The sequence below is a fragment of the Perissodus microlepis genome, chromosome 10 (genome assembly GCF_051167445.1).
Source record: "Perissodus microlepis isolate ML-2025 ecotype Zambia chromosome 10, ASM5116744v1, whole genome shotgun sequence".
Classification (NCBI taxonomy): Eukaryota; Metazoa; Chordata; class Actinopteri; order Cichliformes; family Cichlidae; genus Perissodus; species Perissodus microlepis.
In genome coordinates, this window is record NC_140470.1 from 20038731 (window position 1) to 20058073 (window position 19343).

The window sequence follows — 19343 nt, forward strand, 5'->3', positions numbered from 1 at the left end:
AGAAAGAAGCCTCTGCTCCAAAGTTGATTTGCAGCTCCTCACGTGGAGAAGCCAAATATCTTCTGAAAAAAAGGTTTTGATCAGACGAGACAAAGATTGAAGCTATTTCGCCAAAAGGACAAGAGGTATGTTTGGAGTACTAAAGGCGAGGCTTTCAAACCTACGAACAATGCACCAGCTGTCAAGCATGGTGGTGGTGGTAGCGTCATGCTCCGGGACTGTTTTGCTGCCAGTGTTACTGGTAGATTACACAACGTTTATGAAATAATGAAGAAGGAGGACGACCTCCAAATTCTTCAACTTTACCACAAGGTTTGGGAACTACACTTAAAAGTCAGGTCTGTGCCAGGAAACCAACCAATTTAAATGAACTCTGCCAATTCTGCTAAGAAGACTGCTGAAAACTTCCAGCCAGAATTATGCCAGAAGCTTGTTGATGGCTACCAAAATCATCAGGTCAAGAGGAGCATTTAACCAAATAATTGTGGGGGTGTATTTGAGCCTGAATGTATTCTTTTGACCCTGTGTTAATTAGAGAAAATCCTAAATAAAGTCGTTATAGATGTTTACTGCACAATTATTCCACCCTGGAAAAAGAACAATTCAAAGATATCACTAAATCCCCAAAATTATCATGACGTTCATGCCAATGATGGTCAGATATTAACTTGTGACTACAACTGTCCAAATGAAGATTTATAAATGGACTTTGGGTTATTTCTTCTTGTATCACACTTAAGAAAGAATACTCATAGGCTTATCTCAAGAGTAACCTAGTTTGCCATTCCATTGCATCATATTCATATGCACATTTCATTCTCTTTTCTTTCTTACTCTTTCTTTTCTAATCTACTTTCATTAATCTATCCTTCTATCCATCCTTCCATGTATTAATGCAGCCAGTGGAAGTGATGGTGGTCCTTCCAGTCTCGCTGTGCACTCCCGGCCTCCTTTACCAATTGCCCCCCGCCCTTCTCCACGCCGCTCGCGACATCCCTTGTCCACTACTCCTGTCCAGTCAGAGATCCAGCCATCCCCTGGCCCCTCTCCTCAGCCATCACCCAGGTCCAAGCATAAGAAATCTGCCAATCCTGTTCTTCCTGAAGCTTCTTCTCTGACTGACTCTAAAGCTCCAAGCTCCCAGATCACAGCAGATGCTCCTTCAATCCAGAGTATGCCTTCTGTCCTTCCTCTGCCTGACACTCCATCTCCTAAATCCTCTGAATCTGTGTCTCCTTTACCTCCTGCCTCACTGGTGTCAGTTCCTGTGAATTCTTCATCCAATTGCAGTGAAGGTGCTGCAGACTCAAGCACACCCTCTTCTCTGTCCTCAAAGCCTGCCTGTGCACCTCCCACGAGCATTTCTTCTGTACCTCCCAAACTTCCCTCCACTTCACCGTCATCACCTGAGCCCATTGTAACATCATCTTCCATCACTTTACAGAAGTCTTCACTAACCGTATCTACTTCTGTCCCGCATAAACCCAAATCCACTGGCTCCCAGCCCCTTTCTATCAAATCTTCCTTCCCAACAAAATCTACCCTGTCCTCTGAACCTCCATCATCTCACCCTCCACTCACCTGGACCATCTCTCAGCCTCCCTCTCTGCCAAAAATCTTCCAGTCAGGCTCTGCAAAAGGTAATGAGAGGCTGGCTGGTAGACAGGCATGCTGCATGCTTCAGACAAACTGATGAATGATGTGTGACCGTCTGATTTCGTTTCGACTTTTGTATGATTTAGCTTCATGCCCATGGAAACAGATAGAGTGAAACAGAGAATGGACTGTTGTGTTGTGTTGGGAGGAAGCTATATGCATGTTCAGGTTGTGATGATTTCAGAATTTTGAGTGAAACATCTGAATGTTGTGTGACTGTCTCAGAGCAAGATAAATTAGTTGTTTATGCTCATTCTTATATTCATTTTTTAAATAGTTTGCCTCTTTTCATTTAACATCTGTCAACATTCAAAGTCTGCTCTGTCTGTCTAATATTAGCTGTTTGCTTAATCCTTCATGTAACTGAATCCATGTGGCTTGTGTACAGGCGTTAGTTACATCTATATATTTAAATGAGCCACCCATCTGTCATTTATATACTATTACAAATATATACTTGACTGACTCTGACAGTAGCTCTTCATATAGACAACAATTTGAAGAGATAAGAATGAAGAAAAGATGTGTTTTGCGACAGGCAGCCAGCAACAAAGTGCCTAAAGATTTAAAGATACCATTTATTTTCTAGGTTTGTTCTGTTTAAACACAACACTGGTCCATCCCTTGAGTTAGGTGCCTTTTTTATCCTTCAGTGATTCGTAGGTCATTTTTAAGTGGCTTAATAAATGAAAAGAATTAAAAAAGCTTTTGGCCCTGTAAAACTACATACAAAAACACATACAGATACAGACCCGAGAAGGCATTTTTAAGGATTTCATAGTTATAAAGTGAATAAAATAAAATATTGTACATAACTCTTTTCTATATGTCTTTAAACTGGAATAATGTTGTTAGCTCACTCTTTCCTCATACCAACTTTAGTCTTTCTTTCTTCCTCTTATGTTCACACTTCTCTTCTCCTCAGCTCCTGTTTCATACCAGCGGCGCCCCCCAGAGGTTCAAACTGCAGATGATTCTGCTTCAGCCTCTGGTCTGTCTCTGTATTTACAGTCTTAACAAAAGCGATGCTTATCCTCTCTGTTCTCTGTTTAATAACTTAAACATTTTGTGTTACCCTCTGGCAGGACATTCTCACATTTTCAGACCTCAAATTGTCAAGTCAGTCGCCCGCCCAACTTCTCCCTCTCCTTTTTCTTCTGATGCCCCTCTTCTTTCATCCATACCCCCTCTTCCAAAATCTCCCACCTCTAGCTCAGAGTCAGGTAATTGAAGGCAGCTTTTCCTATTTCTGAGCTTTCATAGGTTCTGTAGTTATTTCTCAGTGTTTCTCCTCTGTCTTCATCCTGGAAATCATGCTTCCTGTCATTCCTTCTCATTTTCCAGGTGCTCACGGAGCAAAGTTGAAATCTGACTCTGTTAGAGCTGATGGGGACATCGCCCCTGTTCCTCTGTTAACTAGTCCTGATCTTGATGCCCTCTGTGACCCAGTGGCTCCAGTCTGTCCTGCTTCTATCCTCTGCACTTCACCCGCTCAATCCTCTTCTCTACCAAAGCCTGCCTTTTTCTCCTCACCTCTCACTGTAACTCGTCCTTCTGCTCCTCCAGCACATACCAGCTCCAGTCGGTCAGGTACACTGGCCTACAAATCATCCTCATTTCAAAGACATTTTCCTCATTCTTCTATCTGAAAATATCCAATTTAAAGTAAAAACAGTCTTTCCTCCTTTTGTGCAAAGTATGTTCTGATCTTTCCTTCTCATTCTGTATAGGCTTAACATTCCCCCTCGCTCAGGTGGATGAGGAAACGACCTCAGCAGTGAAAGAAGCAGCCGCAAGCCCTCTGCACCAATCCAAGGATTCCCCCAAAAACAAAGGGACAGCTTTACACAGCAAGATGTCCACTCAGCCAGTCAGAGCAGCCCAGGATTCAAAGGTGACCATCGCAGAAAACAAAGTCGGACCAGTGCGGATCAGGTGAGGTCATGGGACGATATCACATGAAGGGATAAATTTAGATTGCAAGGTTTGGTGCCTTGAAGATATGTTTGGCCTGAAACTGCTGTGTGAGTGGAAAATCTGTCAGACCGTAAAGGTTACGCTGTGTCTTGTGGACTGGGAGCAGATCTAACTGAGTGCAGGAGAAACAGCAAAGATGACAACACTTGTTCATATTGAAACAAAGACAAAAAGTTAGATGGCTCACTTCCTTTTTTTTCTTCTTCCTGTAATCTTTTTGATTTGTTTTTAAAGGCAGTCTTAGATGTGCTGTATGTTTGAATTCGCAATACTGTTTTAAGGAATAAGGAAATCCTTTTTTTGGCAGATTTAAACATAAAAATTAAATTGATGACCTCAAGTATTAACCAAATGACCTCAAGCTGTTATGCTCACATAAAAACTGGAAGCAGGGGAAACAGTTTACCTGGATTGGCAACAAAAACAAGATATGAGCTCCTAATAAGCGAGTTTTAGAAGAGCTCATCGACTCAGTCTGATGTGTCAGTCTGGACTTTGATGCTGTACAAAGGTAACCGTCTGCTGGTGGAGGCTTCATGTTTAGTGGAAATCTGTGAACGCTGCAAGACAACAAATAAGCATATTTCCCTAAACAGCCATCTAAGACACCCAGATTTAACTATTCAATACCACTGATAACATAGCTGCTGGACAGCAACGCTCCTACAATTGTTTGGTCCTATTTTCAAACAAAAATGGAACAAACTATAAAAACCTAATAAGGAGCATTGATCATTGGCTTATCAGCTCTAACGATCATCCAAATTATCCCCAAATTAGTGCTTCAGCCTGCTGTTCATGTTTCTAGATGAAGGACTACGATAATTGTCAGTGTGCACTTCCCCAGCGCATCACAGTTGCTTCTTGTTTGTGATTGTGCTTCCATGATGCTAACATATGCCAACAGTTGCAAAGCGCTTTGATTTCTGCCTCCTGTTGCCTTGATATCCTGGTCTGGTCTGCACTCTCAGCTTTCTGTTATCTCAGCTGCTTATCTGTTGAGCCTGACCTCCAATATTTCTGTCCCTAGTCCTCCCCAGACCCGCTCAGAGCTGATCATAGCGCCACCCCCTCCTTGGCCCTTTGCTTCCTGCGAGCGCGCCACTCCCCAGCAGCCCTCTACCACTGTCGTGGCAGCATTTATAACTCCTAAACAGCCCAATGTTCCAGAGCAAATTGATGTTAAAAAGCCTTCCAGTGAGAGTATTAGTAGCTCCATTAACACAGAAAAGCCGCCCTTGGCAAAGCCAGAGCCAGAGCCTGACTTTGATGATGTCATCTTTGAGTCGCCTAACCAGAGACAAGAATCAAGGGGTTTGTTTCTGGAAGAGGATGACTCTAAGCACGATACTATCAAAAGGTGTCCCCCAGGGTGAGTATTTATATTCAAGGATGCAATCAGGAATAATTATTTTCGAAAACAAATGCTAAGGTTGCAGAATGTGAAGTGATGATGAAGGTGATACACGCAGACAGAGAAATAAAGCCTTAAGGTATATTGTGTATCTGTTCTGCAGTCTTGAACAAAAAACCAATGAAAAGAAGTACGGAGAAAAGCAATTAGAGGGAGCAGCAATCGCAAAGGAGCAGGAGAAGCAGAGGGAGGCAGAAATTCAAAAGAAACAAGAGGAGGAAAGGAGGCGAAAAGAGGAAGAGCAAAAGGCCATGTTCTTAAAGCAAGAAGAGAGGAGAAAACATGAGGAAGAGAAGAAGAGACTGTTGGAAGAGGAGAAGAAGAGACTCTTACAGGAGGAGGAAGAGATCAAGAAGGAGAAAGAAAGGATGAAACGTGAGGAGGAGAGACTCCTGAAGGAGAAGAAAGAGAAACAGGAGAAACTGAGGGTAGAAGAGGAGATGAGGAAGCGAGATGAGGAGGAGAGGAGAAAAAGAGAGGAAGAGAGGAGACTCCTGGAGCTGGAGGAGGAAAAGGAAAAACTCCAGAGGGAGGAGGAGAGAAGACTTGAAAGAGAAAGATTCATCAAAAAGATGAAGGAAGAGGAGGAGAAAAAGATAGAGGAGAGGAGAGCAGTTGAGGAGCAAAGAAAAAGAAGGGAGGAAGAGAAAAAGAGGCTCGCAGAGGAAGAGGAAAAAAGAAAGGTGGAGGAGAAGCGCTTGAAAGAGGCCAAAGAGAAGGAGCAGCAGAAAATAATAGAGGAGGAAGAGAGAAGAAAAAGGGAGGAGGAGGAGAGACGACTCAAAGAGTCAGAGGAGAGAAAGAAGAGAGAAGTGGAAGAAAAGGAGAGACGACTCAAAGAGGAGAGAGAGAAGGAGATAGAAAGGATGGAGAGGAAGGAAGAGGAAGAGAAAAGACGTGAAGAGGAGGAGAGGAGAGAGAGGCTCTTAAAGGAGCAGAAAGAAAAGGAGAGGATACAAAGGGAGGAAATGGAGAGAATTAATAGGGAAGAAGAAGAAAAGAAGAGGCAACTACAAGAGGAGATGAGAAGGCAGGAGGAGAGGAGAGAGAGGCTTGTAAAGGAGCAGAAAGAAAAGGAGAGGATACAAAGGGAGGAAATGGAGAGAATCAAAAGGGAAAAAGAAGAAAAGAAGAGGCGACTTCAAGAGGAGCTGAGAATACAGGAGGCAGAGAAGAAGAAAAAGGAGGAGGAGGAGAGAAAAAAGAAGGAAGATGAGGTGAAGAGGCAGAGAGAGGAGAAAGAGAAAGCTGAAAGGAAAGGGAAAGAGGAAGAAGACAGGAAAAAGAATGAAGAAAAACAAAAGCAGAAGCTGCAGGAGGAGGAGATGGAGAGAAGAAAGAAGAAGGAGGAGGCTCGAGCAGCATCGGTCTGCAGTCTGGAGGCCAACAGGTCAGATGAAGACAAAGAAAAGATGAAAACGGTTTCCTCCTTGTCCATTTCTGAGTTAAACACACACACGCCCCCTGCTGGTACCAAACACGCCAACACGGCTCTGAAAAATGTGACACAAACAAAACTTCCTGCTCCTCACTTCCCTCCGCTGGTCAAAAGCAGCACTGCATCCAAGCAGCTTCCCTCACAAATTCCCAACCAATCACAAGACAGAGAGAATGCCCCTCCATCAGTTCGTAAACCAAACTCCAGCGAGCGGTGAGTTATAGTTCTGAAATAAGTGGTGATTTCACTCTGTGCGTGCTGATTGCGCTTTGTGTGGTCTGTAAACACAGATGGCTTCTTCTTTAATCAGCAAATGAAATCAGAGAGACTCAAAACTTGAAACTGAGTTCGTGATCTTAAAAATCACTTATTTCCAACTTAAAGCTGCGTGAAGCTGAATCCGTCTGATTACTTTGTGGTGATTTTTTTCAGGATTCTCTGCTCTCTCGCCTAATACTTCTGCCAAGGAGGTCATGTTTTTGTAGCTTTCCCATGTGTGTTATTCTGTACTTAAACACAAAGATGAATTATTGGTTGAAAGTCAACAAAAGGCTTACAATGTATAATTTATGATTCTTACAAGTGTGCTATGTGTTGTCAACATAGTACTGTATAAACATTTAAAATATCATCTCACTTTCAAGTTCAAAATATTGATCTGATGGCCAAATTTATAATAATGCTGTATAGATCTATTTAAAACGATGTTTCTTACTGCCACTGCTTGTACTGACAACATATATCCATATATGGAATGATCAATGGCGATTCTAAGTGTAAGGTTACTTTAGACCTCTGACCTCTTGTGAAAGGTCAAATAAGCTGCCTTTGTTTGTATTGGCAACATTCAGGAAATGATACTGGTATATGAGGATTATAAATAACACTTAAATTATAGTTTGCATCCAAATATCAGGTCACATTTGACCTCTGACCTCACTTTTACATTTCACATCTGCTTTTTATTTAAGTTAATCCCAAAATGTGTTACATCGTTGAAGACAAATATAATTTATGTAATATATATATAATATATATAGTATAATGCTATATAATAAGCTGAAGGTATTCAGCTTAATAAAGTGAATATGTACAAAACACAGAACTGTTCCCTTAGAAGTACATACTGCCCACAGAGTGAGCAGCTTTGGTGGAGGTTTGCATCCTGCTGTAATAACTGGTACTGATATCGGTGATCTTGCCCCTGGTATATCTCAGCTGTCCGTCATCGCTCACCCGTACTTCTGTTTGTTTTTTATAATTAATAATGGCTGTCCTCTGCTCCTTTTCTTCCTGTTTTTCCTTTCTATTATTCACTTTTCCTCTTTCTCTCCAGTCTCGGGCAACTGTCTCTCATAAGCGAAGGTTCACTGTCAAACATTGTTGTGCCAGAAAAGAAAGTCTCTGCCACATGTACTCTGCCTGGCCCTGCTGTTCAGCCAACAGCCCAGAATAAAGCAGTTATATTAGAGGTCTCGATGGTGGTGCCACCTCAACAGAGGCTGTCTGATGCAGAGATTCCTCTATGGAAAGTGCTAGAAGGGAGAAGTGGGAAGGGTACACCTGAAAAAATCTCTGCCGAGGAGGGTACAAAACCTTTGTGCAGAGGGTAAGAACAGACTAGGGGGCACATCTTTGTCTGCTTCTCTGCTTAATCCTCTTGTTTGTGCTTCGCATGCCTCGCTAATTGTTTGGTTTCTTAACCATGTTTGTACAAAATGCCAATTAGTGGATATATCCTTCATGTGGTTTTCCCTCTCTTCTAGCTCACACGGAGAGGATCCTGCTGAGGTGCACACGCCTGTTAGGCAAGAGAGCCAACCAGTTAAAGCAAAAGATGGAGATGAACATCATATTGCCGCACCCTCTGCTCAGCCCAGCGCACCGGCAGTTAAAAAGGAGCCTAAAGAGCCAGAGGGACCCAGGGTGGAATCAGCACCCTCAGTCGAGGTTCCCCCCCAAGAAGCTGGAGAGTGCGTGACTCTGGCGCTGGAGCCACTTCAGCCCTCAAAACCAGAACCAGAACTGCGGCCGGAACGAGATCTTCATCCATCAGGAAAACCACAACAGGAGGGAGCAGATGAGGAGAAACCAGCCGATGCCGTGCCTGGTGGTCACGAGCATTTCATCAACAATAAGGACCCAGTGTGCGAGGCAGAAAAACAGCTGTGGGCAGCTGTGGAGGAGACCACCACCGAGATAGGAGTGGAAAAAGGGATGGAAAGTAGTGAAAGCAAGGAAGCGAAGGAGGAGAAGCTGAAAGAGGAGGAAGGTGTAATAGGGGGGTGAGTCAGCGATGGTTGCTTGCAGTGTTTGCTGCATGGCGTGACACCACATTCGCATTTTAATGGCTAACGTTCCTCTGGGTGCTGCAGCCTATCAAGTGCTTACTCAGCAACTGCAACTAACCTCACCTGAAGCTGTTTTCTTTATATTGACCTCTGTCTGTGCTGCAGTGGTATTTCAAATGGAGCGGTTTGATGAGAGCTTTACACAAGTATATAATGGACCTGTGTGTGTGTGTGTGTGTGTGTGTGTGTGTGTGTGTGTGTGTGTGTGTGTGTGTGTGTGTCTGGTAGTGCTGAGAAATGTGCGCACACAGAGGCAGATGTGTGTGTTGCAGAGCAGCAGAGGGAGGCGCCTGCTGGTTTCATGTCAGCAGTAGTTGGGGTGTTATACAGAGGGTGAGTCTCTCTGTGTGTGTCCGTGTGTGTGTGTGCTACTGTGTGGACTTCTACTGTGTGTTTTTCTATCCAGATATGCTTTTATTGCAACGGGTTGCTATTAACAAAGCGCCTAAATATACCATTTAAAATTGGTTCTTTCTTAAGTTGTCTTTTATGTGTAATTCAATTCAATTTTATTTATACAGGGCCAAATCACAACAACTGTTGCCTCAAGGCGCTTTATATTGTAAGGTAGACTCTACAATAATACATACAGAGAAAAACCCAACTATCATATGACCCCCTATGAGCAAGCACTTTGGCAACAGAGGAAAGGAAAAACTCCCTTTTAACAGAAAGAAACCTCTGGCAGTACCAGGCTCAGGGAGGGACGACCATCTGCCATGACTGGTTGGGATGAGTGAGGGAAGACAGGACAAAAGTCATGCTGTGGAAGACAGCCAGAGATTAATAACAAGTATAATTCAGTGCAGAGAGGTAGACACTAACACTGGTTCAGCCCTTGAGTTAGGATCCTTATTTATGCTGCAGTGATTCATTGGTCAGTGTTGTGATATGTTAAAAAACTAACTATTAACTATTGCTCATCATGATTTAAAAATTACACACACAAAAAAAATAAAATTCTAGCTCCTTGGAAGCAAAATGTATAGAAGTGAAGGGTGGTAGTGTAACAGACCGAAGAAATATTAGACTAGGTAAAACATTTAATACATTAACCTCATTATGTAAGAGCCTACACGTTAATGCATTATTACCTCATCTCTACAAAAGTTGCTGCGTGGCAACCTTCAGTGAAGTACTGAAACATTTTGATGTTTATTAACTGCTTTTGTGGCATTTAAACTGGCTGCATATAAAAGCATCCATTGCTGGAGAATGCACCGTCCAGTGGATATTTGTGATTGTTTTGATTATGTGGTGGGCTGGCTTTGCCAATGTGGTTTTTAAGTATTGAGTGGCTCTTTGAGGATTCATCTTGCATATGTAGCTGCTGGCTTGTCTGTGAGCCGATCTGAGCTCTCAGCTCCGTGCCACCAGAAAGTATTTCACTTGTTCCTAATCCCGTCAAAGAGAAAAATCAGTATGCTGTGCAGAGTTGCTCTCACTGTAGCAAACAGTGTTTCTTTTGAGTGCTTTTGCACGGCATTTTGGAAAAGCACCAAAACAAAGTCTGAGAAGGAACTATTTTTAATCAAGCATGTTGTCTGACCCTCTGTCACAGTGTTCAGAGCTCATGAAGCAGGTCATTTTCGGGTGAGCTCTGTCTCACAGTTTTGTCTGTTGTTCGTATCTGCCCTTTAGCTACGAGACAGTGGCCTCCATCCTGAACACATCAGGATCGACTCTTGCAGGTCAACCGCAACCCTCTATCAAACAGCCATGCCACCTTATAAATAATGAACTCCAGCCATGTTTACATGAAGTAGATCCGGAGATCTTGTGTTCCTCTGAGGCGGATAATGATCCACCGATTCCCATTGATGTGGACATTTTGCCACCCACAGACTTCTCTGACACAGCAGAGAGTCAGGCGACTGCAGAAGAAAAAGTTTCTGAGACTCAGAAAAAAGAGTGCTCATCTTTAAATGAGGCACACAATCTGGTGGCAATTCTGAGAAGAGCTGCTAGTGAACAGGAGAAAGAAAGAGAAGGAAACAGGGAGAGAGAGGAGAGAGAAAAGGTGGAAAACATCAAGAGGGCAGAGAAGGAAGAGAGAGGCAGGAAGGAGCGGGAAGAGGAAGCAAAGAAAAAGAAACACAGGTTGGAGAGGGAAAAAGAAGAGGCAAGAAAGAGGTTGGAAAAAGGGAGAAAGGAGATGAGGATGAGTGAGAGAGAAGGGATAAAAGAGGGAAAGGAAGAAAAGAATGGAGTGGAAGAAACAAGGGAAGGGAACGAGCATAAAGAGAAAAGGGAGACAGAGCCCAAAACAAAGCAACAGAGAAAGGATGTCAATGAGGAAGTAAAGAAAAAAGAGAAGAAAGGAAAAGGAAAGGAGGACAACCATGGAGAAACCCCACAGTGGAGGACAGAGGCCCTTCCTGTTCTTGCTTTAGAAAAGGTCAACCAGAAAGTGGATAGCAGCCAACAAAACAACTGTCCGCCACTGAGGGAGGTAGAATTAGAGGATATTGCATATGATGAGAGGTCACAAGGTAATAATGAGGAATCAGGATTCAGTTCTGATCCTAAACTAGCAAACACTGTAATATCTAATGCTGAAGTATTGACCAGACCGGCTGATTCTGCCCCTGCAGCCAAAATTAAAACCAGCAAAGCTGAGGACTCTGTTTGTATTGTTAAGAAAACCATGGATGATCCTGGCTTCAAATCACTTAAAAAAGGCAAATCCTATCTTAAACATGGAGCCATCCCAGAGTGGCTGAGAGAGGATGATGTTGAGGAGATATCATATGAGAGGGGACAGGAAGATCTTGGATCCATCTGGCTGGCTGAGCTGTACATGGAAGGGGAAGCAGGGTGAGTAAGGGGTATGGGAGAGATAAATAGCCACAGGGAGAGAGGTGAGTAAATAGAGCTGAGATGAGAGAGTTGTGCTCGTTGCTTCTAATGGATCTCTGGACTGTGTTTTCTTTAACTCCGGGGGAAATCACGTTAGTTAAACCCCACTGAGCGTTTGGCCTGGCCGTGCATGTCCTTCTCATGAAAGAGTCATGTATTCGCATGTGAATCATACATGCAACCTTCCAAAGAACATCATTAGACCATTATTGTTGTTCTGGATTAATGTTAGAGTTATTAGTATTATTTGAGCAGACAAAGAACAGCCTTGGCTTTGGACTTATGTGGGATATCAAAGTGCTCTAAACACTTCATATATGTCCCATCTTCTCCTCAGCTTCCTAATTCACTGTGACCTAAACTCCATGCTTATTGGAGTCGACTGGTACTTACATAGCACGCTTCTACTCAGTTGAACAGTTCTTTATTTCCATTTACTGTAAACTGAGGAGGGTAATAATCAAAGTTAAAATTATGTTATCTTTCAGTGTTTCAGTGCCAGTGTAGCCCATTGATAGTCTCCTGTAAATCTATGGAAAAATTGCAAATATGAACTTTTAGTAGTTAACCATAGGCTTTCAGTTGTTGTTTAGACAAATGTGTAGCAGTAAATCTTGCAAGCATGAAAATAAAAAGGCATGCAATGGATGTATGTGCATCTACTGCATGAGTTATTTTTGCTGTCTACATGAATATGACAAGTTTACTTACATAGTTCTGCAATCAGTGCAGCTTCACAGAATGTCAAGTGGCGTGGATGCATTGATTGTTTTGATGTTCAGATGCTGTGATGCATTCGAGGCTAGAGAAAGTCAAAACTAGTATAATCTCATTGCTAGGCCTCGGTTCTACTAATGCGCTGGGACTTTCTGTGAAAATCTTTTCCTAACAAGATGTTCAAGGAATGACATAAAAATAGCTGAGTGTGGGAAAAGCACAGTGAGCTTTAACATCCACCATGCTCTACCCTTAGTTCATCAAAATGTTTGTCCTTGAATCTTTAGACGTTTGTGATCTTGAAAGGGTAAATATGTGGTTGCTTGAGATGAATGAAGGTGTGTTTGCAAAGAAAGGGAATGGGGCATGAAAAGGATGCTGGCTAGGTTTGTGGTTCTTGAGTTTTGTGAAAAACACGTGAGATCTGAAATTTGATTTTCTGTCTTCAGACCAGGCCACCCTTCCCCAGCTGTAAACCAGAAGTCCTCTTCAATTGTTTTCAGCCAACAAACACTTTACCAGAGCCCTGCTCCCAGTCAGCCAAATAAACCAGAAGTTCTTGAGTCATTACCCAGTCTAACAGACAGTCCACATCCTAACCCTCCGTCTGTGTCTCAGCAGGGGATATCAGTCAATCAGACAGTGAGGAATAAACCCGTTCCCCAACTTAATGAATCACAGAAACAGCTGCTAAAAGGACAGAGAAAAGCTGTTGCTACAAATACAAGCCATAGCCTTGAGGTAGCAGCTGATGAGGAGGGAGAACTTGTTCAGTCGTCAGTGGTTCCTTGGCCTCTCCCTCCAAGCACTTCCAACATACAGTCTGATACAAAACATACTAAGACTTACACAGACATGAGCGTCACTAAAGTAGATAGTGAAATAAATACAGTCACACAATCACACACAAGTCTTGAAATGAAGGTTAAGGAAGGTGTGAACAACTCCAAGACTTTCAGTTTAAACAAGAGTGACAGTGACAGCCAAAAGAGTGACAGTGCACAAACGAACAACCTTTGCATGAGTCACTCCAAAGACCAACAACTCCAAGAAGAGGAAAAGTTCCTATTGGCTAAAATTCGCCTGATGTCAGGTGACTCATCCCCGGTGTCCAGCATTCACAATATGAAACGACTCATGCCGGCCCTGGGGGATATTGACTGTGACACTGAGCAGCCAAAAAAACAACTGGACATCGGGACAGATCTCACTGTTGTCAATCAACACTTAGTTTTTCCCAGCTTTGATGCCCTGCAGGAAATATCACTAACCGAAACAGAAGAGCCACAGGCAGAGGAAAATGCGTAAGTCAGGATAGGCTGTTATCTTGTCCTGTTTTATTAGACCAACTCGTTTGAGACTTGGCTTATAAAGCACAATGTTTTAGTACAGCTTTGTGTGCTGAGATCTACCGTTGTCTTTTCTTGGCTGAACTTGGCTGAACCCCAAAAAACAAGCTCTGCTGTAGTCTGTGTATCTGTACACATGAGTGCATGTGGCTGTTCTAGAGGTCACTTTTTTCAACTTTATGTTCAAAGAGTATTTTACACCGAAATGCTGAAAAGAGGCCCTAGGTGCAGATCCCGGATGAGACCCCATTTTGTTACAAATCGCTAAAACTTGCAACAAAAAGAGGGAGTGTGTTCAAGGCCATCATAATCAGCAAGATTATTTAAACTAAAAAAATGTGTCACGTGTGTGATGTATGCTTGGCTGAGTGACAGTGAGGAAAGAGGCTTGCAAGATCTGTCAAAATCAGGCCCTGATGACAACCAGCTGGCTTAAGGCTTTTGCTTAGGTCACACATGGGTGATGTGACCCAAAAAGGCAAACTGAGATGCTTAAAAATGAGTGTATGCCCATAAAATGCCAAAAGCATAGGCCTGCATTGAGGCAACCATGCTGCAAATCCTGATGCAAATCACATGACTGCTGTATGTTTTCCATCACGCTTAACATCATGAGTTTGTTCAGTTCATCATCATCATCATGGCAAGCTTGCATGTCAAATCTGAATAATTGCACATGGCAATGATGAAACGGCATCGATAACCTCCTTCACTTCTTCTAAGTTAAGCTTTTTTCACATCATATATCTTTTTTTTTTCTAGGCCAAAACACCAGCTGGCTGACCTCCCTGATGACGTAGTTAAGAAACCACCATTCCTGCTAGAAGACTCGCCCAGCACAGTCCATCACTGTGAGATCACATCATCTCGTCTTCCTACTTTACCAGAAGAAGAGACCCCTGACCCCAGGACCCCGGATCCTGTTACAGTGGTCCGGGAGGAGGCTGATGGGAAGGACGACACAGCTGAGGTAAATTTAATGAATACTCATCTTTATACTTTACTTTACTCATCATAAGTATTTGGCTTTTCATTTGCATAGATGCACAGAAACAACATTTCTTTCCCTCTTTCTCCAGGATCTGGTGAACTCCAGCCAATCGCTGCTCGAGTGGTGTCAGAGCATCACTAGTGGGTACCAGGGGGTAAAGGTCACAAACTTCAGCACTTCCTGGAGAAATGGGCTGGCCTTCTGTGCCATCCTACACCACTTCCATCCAGACAAAATGTACGACATTTTACACAAAAGTTACTAGTTTTGAGTAGATTCTCTTTAGAAATTATAAATATTACCAAACTGTTAATCTTAATGTTGTAAGCTACTTTTCTGTTCCTGCTTTTGTGCCATTAGAGATTTTGACCAGTTGGACCCTCATGATATCAAACTCAACAATAAAAAGGTGAGCATGATTTAATGTTTTTAGCTCTTTTCTGTTTAGTGCACTGTGCCATCAGTTTGTTTTTCCAGCCACATGAAAGGATGATGACATAGTTCTGGTAACTTTTAGATCAATATTTTTCATGCAATATAGTCAGAGATGTTTGACGATTAACACCGAGAGCAATAATAATATAATTCTTAGCCCACCCCTTATTTCTTTATATTTTGCTTACAAGCAGCCAGACGTTCTTGTATTTTTTAAAGTGGTCCTGAATGATAGTTTTCCAGGCTTTGCTCCAGAGCACATATTCTGCTGTTCCATTAAAAGAGTGTTGCTAGGGCAATTGTTGCCATCTCCTTTTGTAATCCTGTGTTTCCTAACAACATCAGGCGTTTGATGGCTTCGAGGCGCTGGGAATCTCTCGCCTGCTGGAGCCGTCAGACATGGTCCTTCTGTCCGTGCCTGACAGGCTCATAGTCATGACCTACCTCAGCCAGATCCGCTCACACTTCACCAACCAGGAGCTGAGCGTGCTGCAGATAGAGCACAACAGCAGTAAGTCCAGTTACGGCGTCGCTCTCACCGGCCCGACTCCCACGAATGTGGACGCTGCTGCTTTCTGCATGGCCAGACTAAATGAAGGAGTGAGTCTAGAAGAGGGAGGAAGCAGCACGCTGGTGGTCCCGCCGCCAAGAGCTAAACGACAGCTTAAAGGTACTAGTATTATTCCCTCTGTATGATTATTTTATTATATATTCACCAAATAAGGTTAATTTTGCCCACTTTGGCTTTTTGGAACTTTTACAGTTTCTGTTGTCTTACCATAACAAACTGTGCAGGCATAGTTAAAAACTTTTTATTATGCAAGCCCTTTCACACCATAAACCTGGGTTAAAAAAGCAAAAACAGCGAGGAGAGCAGAAAGGAGCAAAGGTGGAAACACTAGTGTTTCCCAGGGTAACTTAGGAATGTGAAGTAGCAAAGTTAGAGCTAAGGCGACAAGAGGCACAGAAAACAGATCAATAAATCAAGTTCACAATGCCTCGCTTAAGATTTTTGTTGGTTCCCAGAGAGACCAGATGTGCCTTTTTAGTGCAAACGTGTTTAATATTAATTTTGGCTATAAATATTAGTCCCAGTAGAACAGCTGTGAAATTTATTATTCTTATTTAAAACTCCTGAATGTCCCTGGAGACATGTTATCTCAAATAGATTCATGAGCGATGAGGTCTGGCATGAACTCTGCGTGTTCTGTTAAAGTTGGAAAAGTTCTGATGATTTCACATGTGAGAAAACCGTCTCAGCCTTTTTCCCTCCTGTGCTGTTATCAATGGTTTGGACTGGTCGACATCCAGTTAGGACATCCAGTAAGGGATGTCATGTACATCTGTGCTTCAATCACGATGTAGTAATATTTAATATGTCACGACCATTTGGGCATTATTTTCTGCAGTGGCTCCTGGTAATCACAGACATCCACAAAGTGTCAATGGAGCAGATTCAGATACATGTTTTACTTTCACTTTGATAGTTCTTTCTTTGGCTTTTCATTTTACTGGATTAAGTACATATGGATAAATACTCTGTACCAAGTTTTCTGAGGCCTTAAAACAATTAAAGAAATGTAACATGTAATCATTTGTCTGTTCTGCTTTTAGTGGAGGAGTCCATAACTCCAGTCCCGCCCCCACGGTCTCTTACAAAGGTAGTCAAGCCTGGGCCAGCTCAGGTAACACTTTGTCTTTCTTCCTTTATAATTTACATCAGCAAACAAACTTTTCAGGCAAAAAAATACGTGAAACACTCTCAATTTTTACTTTGCATTTTCACCTCTGTTTAACTTTATACATCTGCTTTACTGTAGCTATATGAAAGTTTTATATTTCTTCTCCAGGATGAAAATACAATGTCTAACTCTGCAACAGAAAACACGAGTAATACAGGTATGAGCCTGCAGAGTAAGCCTTTTCTAACATTTGAAGCATTTGTTTTAGCACTCTTTCCCTCACTTTTTCCCTACTCTGATTTGTGTATTTCAATTTTTGCAGATTTTCAGCGTGCAGATGAGCCCCAGCCTCCAAAACAAGACGAGGAAACAATGGTCAGTCATGTGTTCTTCCCCTTTTCTGTTCTTTATTTCATTTCTATATCATTTTGATTCTCACATCATCATTAATTGATGGCTCCAAAAAGTACTGAATAACAGCTGTCCAGTTCATCATTCACATCTTATATTCTCCATCCTTTGACCTCTCTAATCTTTTTGACCCTCTTCTTCTGCTTCTCTTTGTATGTCCCCCTCCCCTTTCTGCTGTCCGACCCCCTCTTTCTGTTGATCTCTTTTCTTCCTCTATTTGTGGCTTTCTGTCGTCATTCTGTATGTTCGTGTGTGGTTGTGTGTGTTTGCCTCTATTCGTCTGCGTGTCTTTGTACGTGTGTGATGGTGGCTTGTGGTCAGTCTCTGCAGGACACCAGCCAGTATGTGTTGAGTGAGCTGGCAGCATTGGAGACAGAACAGAAGCACATCGACAGCAGAGCTGCAGTGGTGGAGAGACGACTGCGAAGTCTCATGGAAACAGGTGAGTCACTTAATTAAACCTCTGATAAGCAAGAAGTGAATGGTGCAGAATTCACTAAGCAGATTTAATCCAATGGACTTTTGCATTGATTAAGTGGTTGCAGTTATGTGTCATCACTGGATTACTCCTGTTTTCTCTTCCCTATCCCCTGGTCATAGCAGGTGGCTGCCCCTCCCTGAACATTGTTCTGTTAATAATAATAATAAAATAATAATAATAATATATTGTATTAATAGGCACCTTTCAGGGCACTCAAGGACATCTTACAAGCAATGAAATAACAAGATCGAGTATATGGCGATTAAAAACACATCAGAGAATGAAAAAAATCAACAATATTAAAAATGTGTTTGAAGGTTGGCTTTAAAGATTGGGAGAAAATCAATTTTGCAAATGTGGTGTGGGAGAGAGTTTCAAAGACGAGCTGACTATCGTCTGAAAGCTCTAACTGGGGTCTAACAGAGGATGGTGGAGGTGGAGGATCCCAGAGTGGAGTAGAGCAAGTTGTGACAATGTGCAGAAGATCGGTGAGATACAGAGGTGCAGGGTTATGGAGAGACTTGAAAGTAAGAAGATGAATCTTAGAATTAATGCAGTATTTTGCAGGAAGTAGTAGAAGGACAGGATTTTCTATATTTTACTGAAGGAGGTCAGGAGCAGGCCTGTGTTAAAGGTCTCTTCCCGTCAAAAGGGAGTTCTTCCTCTCCAGCATCACCAAGTGCTTGTAAGAGGGGAAGGTGGCACTATAAGACACCAAAAAATATACATGTAAATGCATAAAAAGATGAACTAAATTGAACCGAACCTTAAATCTCCTGACCTGCATGCAGATGAATACCCTCCTCAGCCATGATGCTAACCTGCCTTCTACTTGTGATTATAATGAAGTAAATTCCAGATCCAGCTCAGTCTAGTTTACACTTTTTTTGTTGTTAAATAGTATCTTGCAAGTGGATCTTTATGTTTAATGATCTTTATCTTTATCTGTATTCAAATATTTACAGGCTTTCATGTCTTTTCTCTGCTGTTGCAGGAAGTGACCGTGATGAAGAGGAGAGACTGATCCAGGAGTGGTTCACTCTGGTAAACAAGAAGAACGCTCTGATCCGCAGACAAGACAACCTGGAACTGCTGTAAGACCTCCCACATATCAGTATACACATACTCATATACGTATATTTTACATTTGTTTTAAACCGACTCGTTCTTAACTGCATCTACAGACAAGAGGAGCAGGATCTGGAGAGGAGATTTGACCTTCTGACCAGAGAACTGCGCGTAATCATGGCTATTGAAGGTCATTAAAGTAGTGGAAACAAGTAATCTGTACAATATCAGTCAAAATGATTTACAGATAATAATACAAATGTAAATGGTAAAAAAAATTAAAACACAATGAATTTGATCTTTTTGAGTTCTGCTGTTTGTTGTGCAGACTGGCAGAAGTCACCCGCTCAGCAGCAGAGGGAGCAGCTGCTCCTCCAGGAGCTGGTGTCTTTGGTCAACCAAAGGGACGAGATCATCAGGGATATCGACACCAAGGAGAGACGGTCAGTATACGTAGGGTTATGTGAAAGAGACAAAGTGGGTTACAGGAAGATTATACATCCAAAAAACAAAA

The 19343-nt window shown here is 42.4% G+C and overlaps 1 protein-coding gene across 2 annotated transcripts in view; it reads left to right on the top strand.

Annotated features, from left to right (window-relative positions):
• The window catches only part of ehbp1l1b (EH domain binding protein 1-like 1b), a 28880-nt gene that overhangs the window by 8471 nt on the left and 1066 nt on the right, over positions 1 to 19343 (top strand). The window contains exons 8-30 of one of the 2 annotated variants that reach the window (XM_084940589.1): positions 900 to 1640; positions 2582 to 2647; positions 2742 to 2879; positions 3001 to 3246; positions 3387 to 3591; positions 4664 to 5005; positions 5151 to 6698; positions 7822 to 8094; positions 8252 to 8770; positions 9065 to 9169; positions 10478 to 11653; positions 12862 to 13716; positions 14524 to 14731; positions 14841 to 14989; positions 15113 to 15161; positions 15533 to 15857; positions 16802 to 16872; positions 17038 to 17086; positions 17192 to 17244; positions 17602 to 17722; positions 18756 to 18855; positions 18946 to 19019; positions 19158 to 19272. In XM_084940589.1, the coding sequence (XP_084796715.1) occupies positions 900 to 1640; positions 2582 to 2647; positions 2742 to 2879; positions 3001 to 3246; positions 3387 to 3591; positions 4664 to 5005; positions 5151 to 6698; positions 7822 to 8094; positions 8252 to 8770; positions 9065 to 9169; positions 10478 to 11653; positions 12862 to 13716; positions 14524 to 14731; positions 14841 to 14989; positions 15113 to 15161; positions 15533 to 15857; positions 16802 to 16872; positions 17038 to 17086; positions 17192 to 17244; positions 17602 to 17722; positions 18756 to 18855; positions 18946 to 19019; positions 19158 to 19272 (7528 nt within the window). The remainder of the gene's footprint in view (positions 1 to 899; positions 1641 to 2581; positions 2648 to 2741; positions 2880 to 3000; positions 3247 to 3386; positions 3592 to 4663; positions 5006 to 5150; positions 6699 to 7821; positions 8095 to 8251; positions 8771 to 9064; positions 9170 to 10477; positions 11654 to 12861; positions 13717 to 14523; positions 14732 to 14840; positions 14990 to 15112; positions 15162 to 15532; positions 15858 to 16801; positions 16873 to 17037; positions 17087 to 17191; positions 17245 to 17601; positions 17723 to 18755; positions 18856 to 18945; positions 19020 to 19157; positions 19273 to 19343) is intronic. The other variant, XM_084940590.1, reaches the window with a different exon arrangement.